General features: G+C 36.3%; 1 protein-coding gene across 14 annotated transcripts in view; it reads left to right on the top strand.

The window, feature by feature from the left end:
- RAPGEF6 (Rap guanine nucleotide exchange factor 6) overlaps nucleotides 1-15,874 on the top strand; it is a 197,088-nt gene that overhangs the window by 77,190 nt on the left and 104,024 nt on the right. For 2 of the 14 annotated variants that reach the window (XM_027604861.2, XM_027604856.2), the window contains exon 1: nucleotides 10,014-11,118. The exons of the other annotated variants lie outside the window; for them this stretch is intronic. Coding sequence is in view for 1 of the 2 variants with exons in the window: in XM_027604856.2 (XP_027460657.1) it covers nucleotides 11,065-11,118 (54 nt within the window). In the remaining variant the exon portion in view is untranslated. Of the gene's footprint in view, nucleotides 1-10,013; nucleotides 11,119-15,874 lie in introns of those variants that run through there. 14 annotated transcript variants of the gene reach the window in all.

The raw sequence follows: 15,874 nt of genomic DNA, 5'->3' as shown, positions 1-15,874 counted from the left end.
GCAATTCAGAGAGATCAAAAGGAATCATTTTTTTCTTGTAGACAGCAGTACAGATTTGACAGTTTCTTTTTTCATTTGCTCACCATCATCAGCTTTTCCTTGCTGAAATGCTGAAGGTCAGAAATTCTTAAAGATGTACAGAATTTTTTGTTACTGTTGTCTTTGTCATAAGTAGTATTAGTATACAACCTGTACATCACAGTTTTATGTATACGAAAGACTTCTCATGTTTTATTCTCTAATTGAATGCTTAGAATGATTGAAAAAGATTTTTTTTTAAGATTTTTTTATTTATTTGACAGAGACACATTGAGAGAGGGAACACAAGCAGGGGGAGTGGGAGAGGGAGAAGCAGGTTTCCCGCTGAGCAGGGAGCCCGACGTGGGGCTCGATCCCAGGACCCTGGGATCATGACCTGAGCCGAAGGCAGATGGTTAACGACTAAGCCACCCAGGTGCCCCAAAAGATTGTTTATTTTTATGAATTATTGTCGTGGTTTTGTCATGCATTGCTTTATATAAAGATGATGAGAACCATAATTTTAATGTGAAAGTGAAAGGTTTTTTTTCTTAATGTTAAAAAGAGCACTTCTATAACAGTAACATTTTTGAAACTGCTTTGGGTATTGCTATCAGAGTTTTCAACAAATTTAAATGTTTTTGAATATTCTCAGAATATTTTATATATTTGAGGAAGGTGTATTTCATATTGAGAAATAGCAAGAAGGTGATTGGAATACTATTCAGTGAGAGTAAGATGGGTAATTATGCCAACCGAAAATAGTCTAGCATTTTCATGAGCCATCTGTCTTGAATTCTTCCTTACTCACTATATGGTTAGGGTATTTCGTCTAAACACTTAGTGCTTTGGTTGCTGTACCTCAAAAAATGAGGATGGTAGTATTGGGTCTGCCTGTCTTAAGGGGTGGTTGCTAAAGAACATGGAACATGTTTGCACACTCATAGTCTAGTTTCCCCATGTCATCATGTCATCACCTTAGTGTTCACTGTCATTCTTTTTAGAACCGTTGTAATAGCATTGGGGCGCCTGGGTGTCTCAGTTGATTAAGTGTCCAACTCTTGATTTCCGCTGGGTCCTGAGATCAAGCCCCGTGTTGGGCTCCGTGCTCACTGGGGAGTCTGCCTAGGATTCTCTCTCCCTCTGCCCCTCCCCCTGCTTGCACTTGCTCTCTTTGTCTCTAAAATCAATAAATAAAATCTTAAAAAAAGGAACTGTTGCAATAGCATCTCCCATACTCCCCCACCCCACTTTCACTATAAAAGCAGTATTTTTTCATTTTAAGAAACGTGGAGGGACACCTGGGTGACTCAGTCGGTTGAGCGTCTGCCTTCGGCTCAGGTGATGATCCCAGGGTCCTGGGATCAAGTCCTGTATCGGGCTCCTTGCTCAGCGGGGAGCCTGCTTCTCCCTCTGCCACTCTCCCTGCTTGTGTTTCCTCTCTCGCTGTGTCTCTGTCAAATAAATAAAATCTTAAAAAAAAAAAAAGTGGAAAGTTTTTTCTAAATTGGAAAGTGTCTCATAATCTCTTCATTAAAAGATATCTGATTAATCACTTTGATTTCAAGATTATTTTCTCCTTCCTCTCTGATTTTATATGTGTTTCCAAATTGTTGGTAGTAACTAGCCACAAGTGACTACGCACTTAAGATGTGGCTGGTATGACTGAGGATTTTAATTTAGCATTTTAATTTTAAGTAATTGACGTGTAAGTAACCACATGTGGCTAGTAGCTACCAGACTGGACAGCAAGGTCTGGACTTTGTCCACCTCGCCAGCTTTGTCTTTTCCTTTTTCCTACATATTCTCTACTTTTTATTCATGCTGAACGAATTTGCTGATCCTTGAAGGAACCATGTTTTTAGTTATTTTCAGCTGTATTGAGATATAATTTACATATAACACTAAGTTTAAAGTGATTTGATAGACGTATATTACAAGATGTTTACTGTATATGTGTATATACCGTATACAGTATGTGTATGTGTGTGTTGAGTAAGAAACCTGCTTGTATATACATCTCTTAGATCTGTTGTTCCTTTTACTTAGCATGCTGTTTTAGGCTTTGTCTTCTTGGCACTAACTTAGTCATCCTCAAGACTCAATTCCATATCATTTCATGGGAGGACTCCATGATTTTCTCTTGGGAGGGGTTAGGTACACATCTCTGCATTCCCACAGTATTCCATGTATATACTTGTAACCGTTCATTAGACTACATTGTGATGGTTTCTTCAGATGTCCACTTCTCCCATCACAATATACTTGCCTTGAAAATGGGAACCATCATCATTGTACCCTCCAAGCTTGTTGCGTATCAAGGAAAATAAGGATGCCTCCTTTTGCATCAGCTTGTGTAGATACCTCTCTAACTTTGGGCACATTGTGTAACCTTCCTACATCTCTTTTGATGAGTAACCTATAAGTTTGTGAAAGGATTAAATGAGAGATTTTTTTATAGGAAGTTCTGCCTAGTGTTTGAGGCTCTGAAAACCATTCAGTATGTGAGCAGCTTCTATTCCTGTTGTTGTTATTGTAAATACTCAGTCTTTGTTGTTGCTTATAAAATGGTTTTCCTATTTATCTGTTCTATACCTGAATATAAAATGTGTTTACCAAGATATTTAAGTATATTGATATAATAAAAAACAAGTAAGCTAAAGAATTAGAACAAAGGGAAAGTAAAAGTAGGAAAAAGAAATATCAAGCTGGCTTGAAGTTAGGACAGCCAGCATTTAGCCTACCACTGCTCCCACCCCCACCCAGTTTTTTTGTAATGTTTATTCATAGTAGCTCACTTGAAACAAGGTATTTTCTTTGTCCAACCTTAAAAGATAAAGTGGTAACTAAATCTATTTGAAAGTCACTGAAGTTGCTTTACTGTACACAACCAGTGGCTAGAATCTCATTAAATGATGACAGGGGTGTCTGCCCAAAACTGATGACTGGTTTTTGGAATTACTGGTTTGAAGGTCTTCTTTCTGATAGTAGTTAGCAAGGCCAGTAGTTTAGCCCAAATATCTTAAGATGTAGATCACAGAACAGTCCCTAGGACATGGGAAGAAAAATAGAGTTTATATTTATATGTAGTATTATCTTATCCTTTTAAATTTATGGAGATTTGTGTATATTTCATAATGGACACAAAATATTTTTGCTAGGGATATATGTAATTTGTAAATAAGTTACATATGTTAGAAATGTGTCTAAAATATTTTTGACTTTAGTTTCAAGATTAGAATTGTTTTTAAATTTCTTCCTCATTTGGCACCAGTTTATCGTTGTAGCTTTCTGGCCCCATTATTTTGCTGGAGGTCCCTTTCTTTGGTCCTGTGGTTCCCCCTCCCCGCCCCCCGAAGGTCCTTATAGGCTCCTTTACCTAAGGTAATTCTGTCTTTAACGAATCAATTTTAATTTTAACATTTGCTCCTTTAACCAGAATGGCCTCCTACTGTGTCCTCTTGATAAGTCCTGCTCAGCTCCCAAGACTTCATTAATTCATTGATCTCTTTGGAGAAGTCTTTCTTAACATTTCCTATTCATAGATTGCACTTCTCATTGGTCCCATAGGATGTTATACTTACATGCAGTGTGCTCCTATAATTTGGCTCTTCTCCAAAGATAACAGAAAACAAAATTAATAACTTAAGAATTTCTCAAATGTCTGTATTTCTTTTTACATGAAGTTGATTGCTATGTTTTAAATAGCCTATAATGGTGAACATTTTTCAGATGTAATGATTTGAATTTTTAATGTTGGTATATATGTGAAGTTAAACGGTAAAATTAAGGGAGGACCAATAAGGAGGAAGTATTTTGATTTCACCAAGGTCAAGCACCAAGTGTGCCTTTATTTATCTTGGAATCAGTCTCCATAATATCAGAAAACATTCACGCTCATTTTTGTGGAAACAGTATTAACCCAAATATAAACAAGGACATTCTTCAAAGTTCTGAAAAATCTTGTTGGTGTTTCGGTACTTCCTTTATGAAATTATAAGTCCTTTTTATTGATTTCTCATTTCTTATGCTGTATTTTTGAGTAACACACAGTATAGGTGTTTGGTGTGTGTGTTACCTTCTCTTAACTAGATCCTAAGTTCCACAATAGACTATATCATAATTTTTTCTTTCTTGTCCCCTGCATTGCTTATGGTGCCTTTTACATTCTCAGGCACAGCAGAAGCCCTTAGCCTTGGTTTTCTCTCTATCTGTCATGATACCTGCGTGTAAGTGGAGCCATCGAACACTTCCCAGAAGGACACCTAGAAAGAGGATTTCATGGCAGCATCATGGGTCATGGTCTTAAATTTAGAGGGCTTCCTTTTACTAACCTTTCTTTATATATATTTTTTCTACCCAGTCCATTGTTCTAGGAAAGTATGGCAGGTGGTAGTCATGGTATGGTACTCTAGAATCTACTGGTTCATTTTAGGCGCACAAATTGTAATGAAGCAAGCAGCTCCCTCTGTGATTGCGCCTCGCTTTCCCTGCTCTCCTGCAGTTTTGTTTGGATTGTTTTGTTTGGATTCAGAGCATATTTAGCAAGATTAAGACATAATTGTCAGGACAGTTGATTATTAAGACCAGATCACTTAATCACCTTTATGTTGGTACACTGAATAATGGCTGTCTTCTTCCACTTGGCCATGCATGTGATATCTTAAGTTATAGAGTGTGTTTTGCTTTGGTAGAGTCTGTGTGTGTCTTATTGACCAAGCCATTCCTGCAGTAAGAAATTAGGATCCGGTCCCCTGCCAAGCTCATCAGAAATTAGAGGACTTTGGTCTAAACATGTGATTGCTGAAATCTCTTTGAGGATGTCTTAGTCCGTTCAGGCCGCTGTAACAAAATAACATAGACTGAGTGGCTCATAAATAACACACACTTATTTCTCAAAATTCTGGAGGCAAGAATTTTAAGATGAGGGTCCAGGCATGTTTGGGTTCTGCTGAAGGTTCTCTCAGCTCTCACTGTCTGTTCACATGATGGGAAATGGCTAGGGAGCTTTGTGAGGCCTCTCTTATAAGGGTACCACAGTGCCCTGGACAGTGTATTGTTTACGGTGCTTTGCATCTTAATTACAGAAGAGGACTTTTTCTCTTTATTCATGAGTGTCTAATATCTCCTAGGAGAATTTTGCTTCCCATTTGCCTTCTGGGAAATAATATAGAATTCTTGATAGGAAGTTCTTGTACCTACCTAGAGGGTCATGAGTCCAAAAATAGAGAAAAAGCAAAGGGGTGATAGTGAATCAACCTAAGGACAAATGCCTGCCTGGAGCAGATTTTAAAAAAAAGTTTGTGGAAAAAAAAAAATGCTCATTGTAGAAATGTAAAAACATAGAAGAACGTTAAGAAAGAAACTTGCTGTCATCCTCAACCCAGAGATAGCTAGTGTTGCTAGTGATTTTGAAAAGTATCTCGATTAATTCACATCTTCTAATTTAGATAATGCTGGATATTTATATATCCCACCTTTCTACTTCTCAGGCAATTAAATTTTTCCCAAAATATTTTTAATAGTAGTATTACGTTATATAACAGAATACTCTCATGAAGCTGCCTTTTTCCCCTATTAGAGACAACTCATATGAATAAATGGACTCAGATTTTTTTCTTAGAATTGATTTGTGAAAGTTAAATTACTGGATTAAGGATATAAAAATTACTTTTATAGCTCTGCATATAAGTATTGCTAACTTAGTTGTTTTAAGAAAGTATCATTCACTTTTTTTGAACTTCAGGAATGTTGGGATCTCAAGGAGGGCAGGGCATGCTGCTCTGGATCTGCCCAGGGAACCAGAATTGGAGAAGTTTTTTAACATACTTGAAACACTTTATACAATAATTGCTAACGAAAGCTCTTTTGAAGATTTTTTGAAGCAACTGTTACTAATGTATACCAGTGGTCCAAGGTAATGATTTTCAAGAGCATTCCAATTGGAGGAGTAATGACTACTGAGATATAGCAAATAGATAAATGCTGATTGTTATTGCCGTTTCGTTTGATTTGTTACCTGTTCAGAAACTATGCTGAATTCAGCATTTGGCTTTTATAGTACTAGAAAATGCAGTATTTAAAATTAGAGAAGTGATTTAAAGTTGGTCTCAAATATATTCTGGAATCTACAGATGGAGACCATATTCTCAATAGTTGAATTTTTCAAATGAGATTTGTTTTTCCAGGTATGTTTATATGTTGCTCTATTTTAATTATTGTGTAGACCTCATTTTTATTTTAAAGCTTTTACTATTTTAAAACTTCACATTAGCTTTGCTCGGTAGCACACTTGACTGATTACATGTAGAATGTATTCTTTATTTGCCTATATGTGTATGTGAGTGAATGAGTGAAAAATGCCTCCTATAACTCACAGTTTGGGGGAAAGTGGAAGCATGGTGTGCCTTTTTATTGTTCCTTTGGTTTCACTGATTCTAATTATAGAAGCTTACATCACCTTAGTTGATGATGAAGGCTTCCCTCTCCTTTGCTTTTCCTTCCTTGATCACTCCCTAAGGAAGGATCATATTTCATAGTGCTTATGCGTCCTGCTGGTAGCTTTAGCAGGGTTTTCAACAGCATGGTGCTGACCATTTAGTGGACATAGATGATAGTGTGTTTGAAGCACACTTTCTTACAAAAGAATAGGAGGAGAATGCTGATACTCTGGCTTTCCTTTTTTCAGAAAGGCTGAGCAATAGATAGAATGCAGTTTGAAAGGAGGAATTCCTGAGGGGCACCAGTAATTAGAATTAATCGTGTCTGATAACTTAATGAAGATTCATTTCAAATGTTCATGTTAAGCAGGGGGTGAGGAAGAGGTGGGAGAGCTTGCTACGATCCTTTACAAGGGCTTATATGTTCCTCTCTGACATTAAAGGGTCATTCATTCTTCAAAAGGATTAAAGTGTTTTTACTATATAAATCAGCACACTTAACAGTTTATATTTTAAAGACCAAATGCTTACAACTGAAATAGAGAAACGAAGGGCCTGTTTATTTTATTTTGTGAAAATACATAATTTTTCTTTTGTTCTTTACCTGCTTTTGAGTTTGGTTTCTCTAAGTTGTAATTACAATATTTCACTGTGCAGGTGGGGAATAAACAGCATGGACTATGCCTGAGATTACTATAAATCTGGTTTTCGTTATTGTTAGTTGTTTGTTTTTATATAATGTCTAGAAGGTATATCCTCTGATAACTTTATCCTTGATGACCTCCCCCCCAGTGTTGTTTATTAAGTAAAAAGTATAGTTTGGTAACTATCAGAACCTCATTTTTGGTTTTCTATGCAGTATTTCAGATGTTTTAGTTTGTATTTTTGTTTAGAGGTAGTTTATACAGTTAACATAAATTTTAATTATTAACTACATAACATTTACATTTTTATAAATAGATTTTGTAATGGTTTCAAGCTTTGCAAAGCCAACATACGTTGATTGCTTTATTTTATGGTAGTGTGGCGGATCCTTCTGAAGCCAAAGATTTCATCTTATGTGGTTTAACATCATGATGTTTCATATGCAGGGGAAATGTATTCTTAAATGGCTATCCTGTGGTGATGGTTCCTAGGTAATGTGTAGATCAGGGCACTCTCCCTTGCTGCGATTACTTCATTTGAATTGGTAAGATAATGGAATGAGATCACAATAAAATTCTAAAAATGATGGGAGTGAAAAAGTGTTTATTCCCCAATCATAGTTTTAGTTATTTGACAAATTCCTGACACTTCTCTTCAAAAGATGTTTATTTCTTCCTTCATTAATTAGGAGGTTATGTCATTTTTTTTCCCCCCTGAAGAAATCATGTGGTCTAGCATATTCTCAGAATGCTGGTGGATTCATAGGCTGAATATAGGATTTGGCCTGTGTGTTTCTTTCATGGTATTGTTGCACAGGGGGATTCTGCATGCTCTGTTCACCATACATTTCCCCCGGATGGCAGATACTATGAGGTGATTGGTAGAACAAGGAAAAGGATGATGTCATCTTCAGTTACAGGCCACACTAAAGGAAAAGAGAGTTTTTCCTTTACTAAGTTGGTGTTTACTACAGTAGTTTCTAACATATGGCATTTAGTGGATTGCATTTCACACACAGGGCAGCAATTTCTTAAAGCAGCTAAGAGATGGCTCTCCCTTGCTCAGCTTGAGGTCTTTCTTTGTGTGCCGTCAGCATGATTTATTATAAAAAGGAAAAATGACCATTATGATTTTGTTTTAGATTTGGTTATAATTTATCCTGTTGGTACCATACATGAATGTAATTATTATCTGCCAATGAAACTGAAATACTCTTGAGTCATGTTACTAATGTTTATGTATAAAAGGCTTGTCTTGAAATTTATCTTTAGGAATTGTTGGGCTTCATTTACATAGAGTGCCTGCTATCATTTTTCTATTTTAAAAAAATGAATGATCAAAATTAGATTTTAGTTAATTTATTCTTGAATGCTTTACATAGTGTTGAAACTCCAACGCACAGTAGTTTATTTAAAATAATTAAATTGAAAAAATACATTGGTGCTTGAAAATCAACCTGTCTATATTTTCCATGTTTTATGTTTAGAAAGCTAGTCATGCTTATTTGTATTTTTGAGATTTAATTTTAATTTAAATGCAAATTTTTTGCATGTATCCTTTTGAAATTTTCGCCAAAAATATAATTCTTAAGTTTTATGGAAACCTAAATTCATAAGTGATCACATATTTTGAAAGCATGGCTTGTTTTTGTTCAGAATAATATTTAGCTTTACTAAAGTTAATTGTAGTTTTATAGTAAGAGCACAATTCAGACTGGCAGCTTAGTATTGTTCAGAAAGTGAGTCATACTTTGCCCAGAGGTATTAAAGAACTCTTTTTTTTTTTTTTTTTGGTGGGGCTAATGACATGATGTTTCTTTTACAGTGGAATCCTTTGTAATAACACCCATCTTTCAGGTAATAATTTCTCCTACTAAGCTGCACATCTCCTGCCCTCAAAATAGTGTTAGGTGAATAAAGCATAATAGTTGTATTACTTTGCTTTGTTCATTGATTGTAACTCTCATAATTTTGCTGTCTGGGGATGTACTAAGCATTTTATTGTTGAAAACTATATCATTTTTTGGCCATTGGGAGGCACCATTACAACCTTAAGTGCAAACTCTTTATAGGAGTATCTGCAATAGATTCCTTGTGGCAGAAGTGTGAAGAGTAAGGGCGGATACTAGAGGAATTGTGTTTTCAGATTGGACAGGGTGTGGCAAAATATAGGTTTTTTTCTGGAATTTTTATAGAAAAATGATTACTTTTTAGTCCAACCTCAATTTTTTAATCAGGTACAATAATTTTCTTCACTAATTCCTTTTGAGTTTTCTGGCATCCTGTGTCTTTCTAGGAATTGAGTGCTGGGCTGCAGGAAAGTACCATATTGCGTAGATTATTCTTCCTCAGAGAAGCTGGTACAGGCTGCAAGTCGGCTGTTGTGCCTGGTGATGTTTTTCATCTTTCCTTTGCAAAATGAAATTCTATTGTTTCCATTTAAGTGTACTATTTACATAAAAATTTTGGTACTAATTTTGATATTTTTAATGTTAGAGTATCCTGAAGGTTATACCTTTTGGACAGTTATTTGATAAATAGGAAGTTTTGCAAGCAGAAACCCCTGAATCAGTAGTGTAACAAACATACGTGATATCTGAGAGGAAGGCTGCCTTACGTATTTGTAATGCAAGTATCTTACCAGTGCTAATTATTTTCCCTTGGGAGGACAATACTGTGTTAAATTTGAACAATATGAGGAAATCTAGCTTCCCAAATAAAACTCTGTATCAGTGCACAGAATTAAAAATCAAGATGGATTTTTAAAACTGAATAGAGAGGTGCTTTAAGCCAGTTTTTTCTTACAGAATTTAGCTGGGTGACATGTCTCATGGAAGGGTGGGTGGGTGTGTGTGTGTGTGTGTGTGTGTGTGTGTGTGTGTGTGTGTGTGTGTTTTCAGTAAATTGCTTTTTGGGCTACATCTGCAGATACAGTAGCCAATTGATCTAATGCAGTTTCTGAAGGCTTTCTATACAGGTGATGTCATCCTTTTAGCTCTATTCTCCTCCCACTCTCTTTCCTTCTTATTAGATATTTCATCTTACTGCAGAGCATGGAATCAATAGGAGCTTCTCCTTAGGGAGCTGCTGTGAAACAGACAAGGACAGTAGGAATTAAGACACTAACATATAGTCTTGTTTTAGCAGAAGATGCAGTGTTTTTGTGTCATCACATATAAATTTTCAACCAGAAAAGCCAGACTTAGATCAACATTACTGTCTTACTGATGCATTAGAACAAGAAGCAATTCTGCAGAGCTGTAAATAGTGCATGTGAAAAGAGAAAATTTTAATTTTGGATATTTTCAGGCATTCTCCAGGACAGACCTGTTAGAGCATATATATCTTCTAACTACCATTTGCTTGCTCATCGGTTGGTGTTTTTTTTGTTGTTGTTGTTGTTTTTTAACCTTTGGTGATTAAGAAGATAAAGAAGAAACTTTCATTTTAAGGCTACAGTGTTCTGGTTTTCTTCTGATGCAGAAGAATTACTGCAGTGCTTGCTCTACAGAATGAAATAAGTTGAAGAAGAGACAAAGCTGTATTACAGAAAGGGAAGGTTTCTCAGAATCCAGGAACACAGATTTGATGCATGTTGCCTTATTTACTTTGATTGATACTGTATTAACTGTGTGTGTTACCACTGTGCATGTCTGTGCCAGGTGCCTGAGGAAGCATGTGTATGTCTGTATGTACTGAGCCAGAAATGTAAACATCTTGATTTACTGTGATTTGCTTGTGAAAAGTGAACGTTGTGATGAAAACTGTTGCAGTTATTTAGAACAATACTCTGAGCTACTGAAAGCTCCTGATTTCAGTTTGAAAGGGATTTGGAGAAGCTGCCTTTATATAACACTGCAAATGGCGTGTGATTTGTAAAAAGAAACTTAACAGAATTTTGTCAACATACTCATCCGTGTGGCTCTGGTTTGAAAAGGAAACTACCCTTTCCAGCTCAGGAAATGGCTTTTCTTGTTCGCTGTTATGCCAATTGTCTTCAGCCATGGGCCTCCAAAGTAAGTAATGTTTATTATTTTCTTGGAGATGGATATAATCTAGTTATTAAATTTAAATTCTACTACTTTGAATTGTAAACTAGCTTTATTGTGCTCTTACATTTTCTAAACTTTAAAAAATAAGAATTACAAAGCAATCTAAAAAGCTCAATCTCATGGCCATTTTGTTTTTCAATTTAAAGGAATCTCTAAAGTATCCTAATATACCTCTAAGAGGATTTGAAAAAAACACCTTCTTAATAATCTATAGACTTAAAATGTAATGCATTTGAGGTGTACTATCTTCAGACTGAATCATTTGTTTATAGCTAATTCTGTACTTATCTGGGAGTATACTCTTTAACTTGACTGTATTGTATTGCCTCCTTAAATGGTTGATGTATTTAGCAGTTAGTCTAATCTCTAGTTTATATTTACACATTTTTATTATACAAAAATTTTAGGAAGACAGGGTAGTAACTTCATCAGTGAACTAATATGAAGGAAATACTTAGTATGAAAAGTATATGAAAAAATTTTTAGTTTAGAAATAGTAGTAAGCATTTTAGAAATAGTAATTGAATCATTAGTAGTTTGAGACATTAAGGTAACATCTGTTATATTTGTCAGTTTTTTAAAGCAAACATTAACTCACAGAAAAGCAAAATGCTACATAACAGGACGTGCTAGGTTTTAGGAAAATATACAATGTAATTTAATAAATTGTATTGTTAATAGTGTTTATATAGAGCTGAAATTTGATGCCACTCAAGTTATCTTTCCTGTTATGTAAATTTCAAAACAAAACCAGAGAAGTGTGAATTTTTATTTTTGTTTTATAAAACTGTATGTTTTAGTTAGCACTTTAATTGTAACATTGGTTGTTTCAAGATTTCTTTATGGTTCTGTTGAATAGAGACATGCACAATAGAAGCATTTCCTAGGATGAAATCATGTCTTTGTTTAAAGGTTGTTCTACTGATAGTGACTAAGGGAGAAATATTGTGATAGCATGTAGTGTACTGTTTTATCTAAAAGATAGCTCACTGCATATCTTTCTTAAACGCAGCTTCTAGAAAGATTTAAATTTACTATCCATTTGGCAAACAATGATTGAAATGTAAAGAGGGAAAGAAACGGAGGTATATGCTTCATTTGTACTATCTGGTAAGGCATGGGTGGCCTCCATAGTACAAATGCCACCTGTGGGGCCCACGCTTTGCTGATGCTTGTTACTGACACTACTAAGATTTAAAACCTGTGGAAGGGAAATGGATGAGACCAAGTGAAAAAGCTTCAAAGAAAATCAAGAATGAGATATATAGGGGTTGTTGTTTAGAATACCAACAAAAAAATAGCCTTTGGTGGTATTGGTAACCAGCTTTTGATTTAAGATTTAACAAGTATAGAAGAGCCAAGGGGGATTTTAAAAAATCAGATTCTAAGGTTTGATTAAATGCCAGCAAATACTATCTGAGCAGGATTCTGTGATTGGTACTTTGTAAATTAAGTATTAGTAAAAGAGTATGGCTTCTTTTCCCCCTCCCCCATCTCTCATGTTAACTACTGATGGAATTTTAACTCTGGATTGTGAATGCACAAACATTAAACCTGTGATTAATTTTTCAAACTTGGTTCTTTCGGTTTTCTAATACATCTTACTGGTTTTATTTATTCAGGTATTTTGCCCACCCTACTACTTGGATTTCATTACTTCTGAATTTTCTTGACAGAATAAGGAGTGCTAGAAGCCAGAGTGGGGGTTGAGGGGAGGAGATGAACTTTAGGTCCTAGAGTGTTCAAAATGCTTCACTTTATATTTACTTTTAAAATAATTGTTTAGTTGTATATAAAATAATGAATCTAAAGTCTTTTCCTTTTAGCCTTTAAAAAAGCTAATGTGCTGTCTCTCGCATCCAATGTTGGTGATGAGAAATCTGGGCTCCTTATAATCCTTAGTCCTTTGTTAAGTAATCTTTTTCTTGTCAGTGGTTAGTTGTGTTTTGTTTTGTTTGGGTTTTACTTTTTATCCTTGATGCCATGAGGTTTTACTATGGATTATCTAATTTTTTGTTTTGTTTTCTTAGTACTTGCAAGTCTCTCTCAAGATGAAGATTCCCATCAGTCTTCAATTATGGGAAATTTATTTTTTGAAAACTGCAACTCTTTTCTTATTGCTCCAGATGTTGGAACTCGGGATCTGTCCATATTATCTCTAAACATTTGTTTCAGACTTTGTTTTCACTTCATGCATTTTCAGTTTGATCTTCTAGCTCGCTGATTCTCCATTTGTGACCAGTTGCTGTTCTGCTCTTCATCTTTTAAATTTCTAAACGTAATCATTGTATTAATTGATGTAGGAGAGACGTTAGGATTCGAAGCCAATGGCCAAGAAAGAATTCTTGAGACATCTTTGTTGCAAAAAGGTGGTTTTATTAAAGCATGGGGACAGGACCCGTGGGCAGAACGAGCTGCACCGGGGTCATGAAGAGTGGCCCGTTATATACTTCCAGGTTGCAAGGGGGTTTGGGATAGTGTGGACTTCTGGAAGCAAGGTTTCCAGGACCTTGAGGGGGCTAGCTGTTGTTGGGAAAAAGTCATTTATTACCATCTAGTAAAACCTTAGTCATGAGACCCTTCAGATGTATATCAGTGGGCCATATGCTTGCGGGGGGGGGGGGGGGGGGGGGGTGGTGGTGATTGCCCATAAGTATCTTGGAGGTTTAGAGATAAAGGAAATTTCTAAAGAAATTTTTATATGTTAAAGTAGACTTACAGGATCCTGGGGGTGGGGTTGGGCTAAGATTGTCTTTTGCCCTTAGGAAAGTGTCAACATCGAGGCAGTTGAGTCCCTAGAGGAATGTCATTCTGCCTGTTTCGAGGACTTATCAGTGGGCTGTAGGTAGTAAGGAAATTTAATAATTTCTCTTATGCCTTTGTTTCCCACATCATTAATCATTTCTGAAATCTCAGGTGATGCTTTTTCACAGCCACTCTTATTTAATAACTTGTTTTCATTTCATGGATGACATTCGTTTCCCTCATTGTCTGCTTAGCTCTTTCTTCACGTTTAATGTCTTCTCTTAGTTGAGTGTGTTTGGATGTTTTTTCAGGAGGTTGCTCTTCCTTGAGTGATTGAGAGCTCACCTTCCTGATGTATTCACATTGCTTACCCAAAGTGACTGTTTCCTGAGTGGAAGAGGCATCACCACTGTGGCTTCTATTTGCCTTCTTTTAGGTGCTCCTATGGTCACTGGTCAAGGAAGTGTGTTCATTTTCATTTTTACACACAGCTAAATCTACAGGTCATTTTCTGGCCCTTACTTTACCTGTCTGTGGTGTTTGACACAGCTGACTACTCCCTTCTGGGCAGACTTCATTCAGACTAAAGTCTTAGCTGTCATTTACTAGACAGTGTGGGACTCTTCTCCTATTATCTTCTGCTACACTCCTCATTCATTGCAGTGACTCTGGTTTCCTGCACTCTTAAACTGATTTCCTCTTTTCTCAACAAGTCTATCTGGACTTTTAATAAACCTGTTAAGTGCAAATATTGATTGAAAGCTGCTCTTTGGTTTTAAAAATGTTACAGTGGGGAGATATATGTATCAGTGTCCCTCCAACCCTCATCTTCTAGTAAAAATAATGAATTAAGAATGCATGCTTCCCCTGTAGTTCATTTGTCTCATGCAGAGTGCTAGTGTAATATACCTGAGGCTACTGTGGTTATATACAGCTATTTCTTTCAGGACTTTTGAGACATTTTAGATTGTCTTCCTAAAACAGACTCCAAACTGTGTTTTGGGGCCTTAGAATCTATTTTCTTTTCTTTTTTTAAAGATTTTATTTATTTGATAGCACAAGCAGGGGGAGCGGGAAAGGGAGAAGCAGGCTCCTCCTTGAGCAGGGAGCCCGATGTGGGGCTCGATCCTAGGATCCTGGTATCATGACCTGAGCCGAAGGCAGACGTTTAACCAGCTGATCCACCCAGATGCCCCTCAGAATCTATTTTCAGTTCTCTCTCATTGTCAGGTGATACTTAATGACATGTCACTCTGTCTAGTCCTAGAAGCTTCTTTATAAATCTGCTTTTAATTTCATAAGGCCCCTGTCTTCTTGTGCTTTGATTGATGTTTCCTGTCTCCCATATGTATGATTGTCTTCCGTTTCATCTTATATGATGCTAGAGTAATATTTTTAAAAAGCAGATCTCTTCCAGTCATTTTTTTGCTTCAAGCTCTTTGAGTAGCCTTTTTCTAATACAGGAAATCTAAAGCACCTAAGAATACTACTTCTAGCCCTTCGTCTCCTCTATCCCCCTATATACATCCCTACCTAAGCTTCACTGATTTGCTTACTGTTTCTTGATTGCATATAACTCATTCAAGTTTACACACACACACGGAAATTAAAGAGCATGAGTGCCACGTTCAACGGAGTAGAGTGAAAACACAGGAGTACTTCCTTTTTTTTTTTTTTTTTGAGTGGGGGGGTTGGTGGGAGGGACATATGGAGGGGGAAAGAGAATCTCAAGCAGGCTCCATGCCCAACGTGGGGCTCAATCTCAGGACCCTGAGACCATGACTTGATCTAAAATCAAGAGTTGGATGCTTAACCGAAAGAGCCACCCAGGCACCCTGCAGTACTTCGCTTTCCATTCATTTTTAGCTTTCCGCAGAGGCTCTTATATTGGGAGTTTTTGTTACCTAATATTTATCACTTTCTACTCCATTTCTGATGGTTATAAGTTAAATGCTTATTCTCAGCTCTACTTTAT

This window comes from Zalophus californianus, chromosome 5, assembly GCF_009762305.2.
Source record: "Zalophus californianus isolate mZalCal1 chromosome 5, mZalCal1.pri.v2, whole genome shotgun sequence".
Taxonomy (NCBI): Eukaryota; Metazoa; Chordata; class Mammalia; order Carnivora; family Otariidae; genus Zalophus; species Zalophus californianus.
This window is presented reverse-complemented; position numbering and strand designations above follow the sequence as displayed.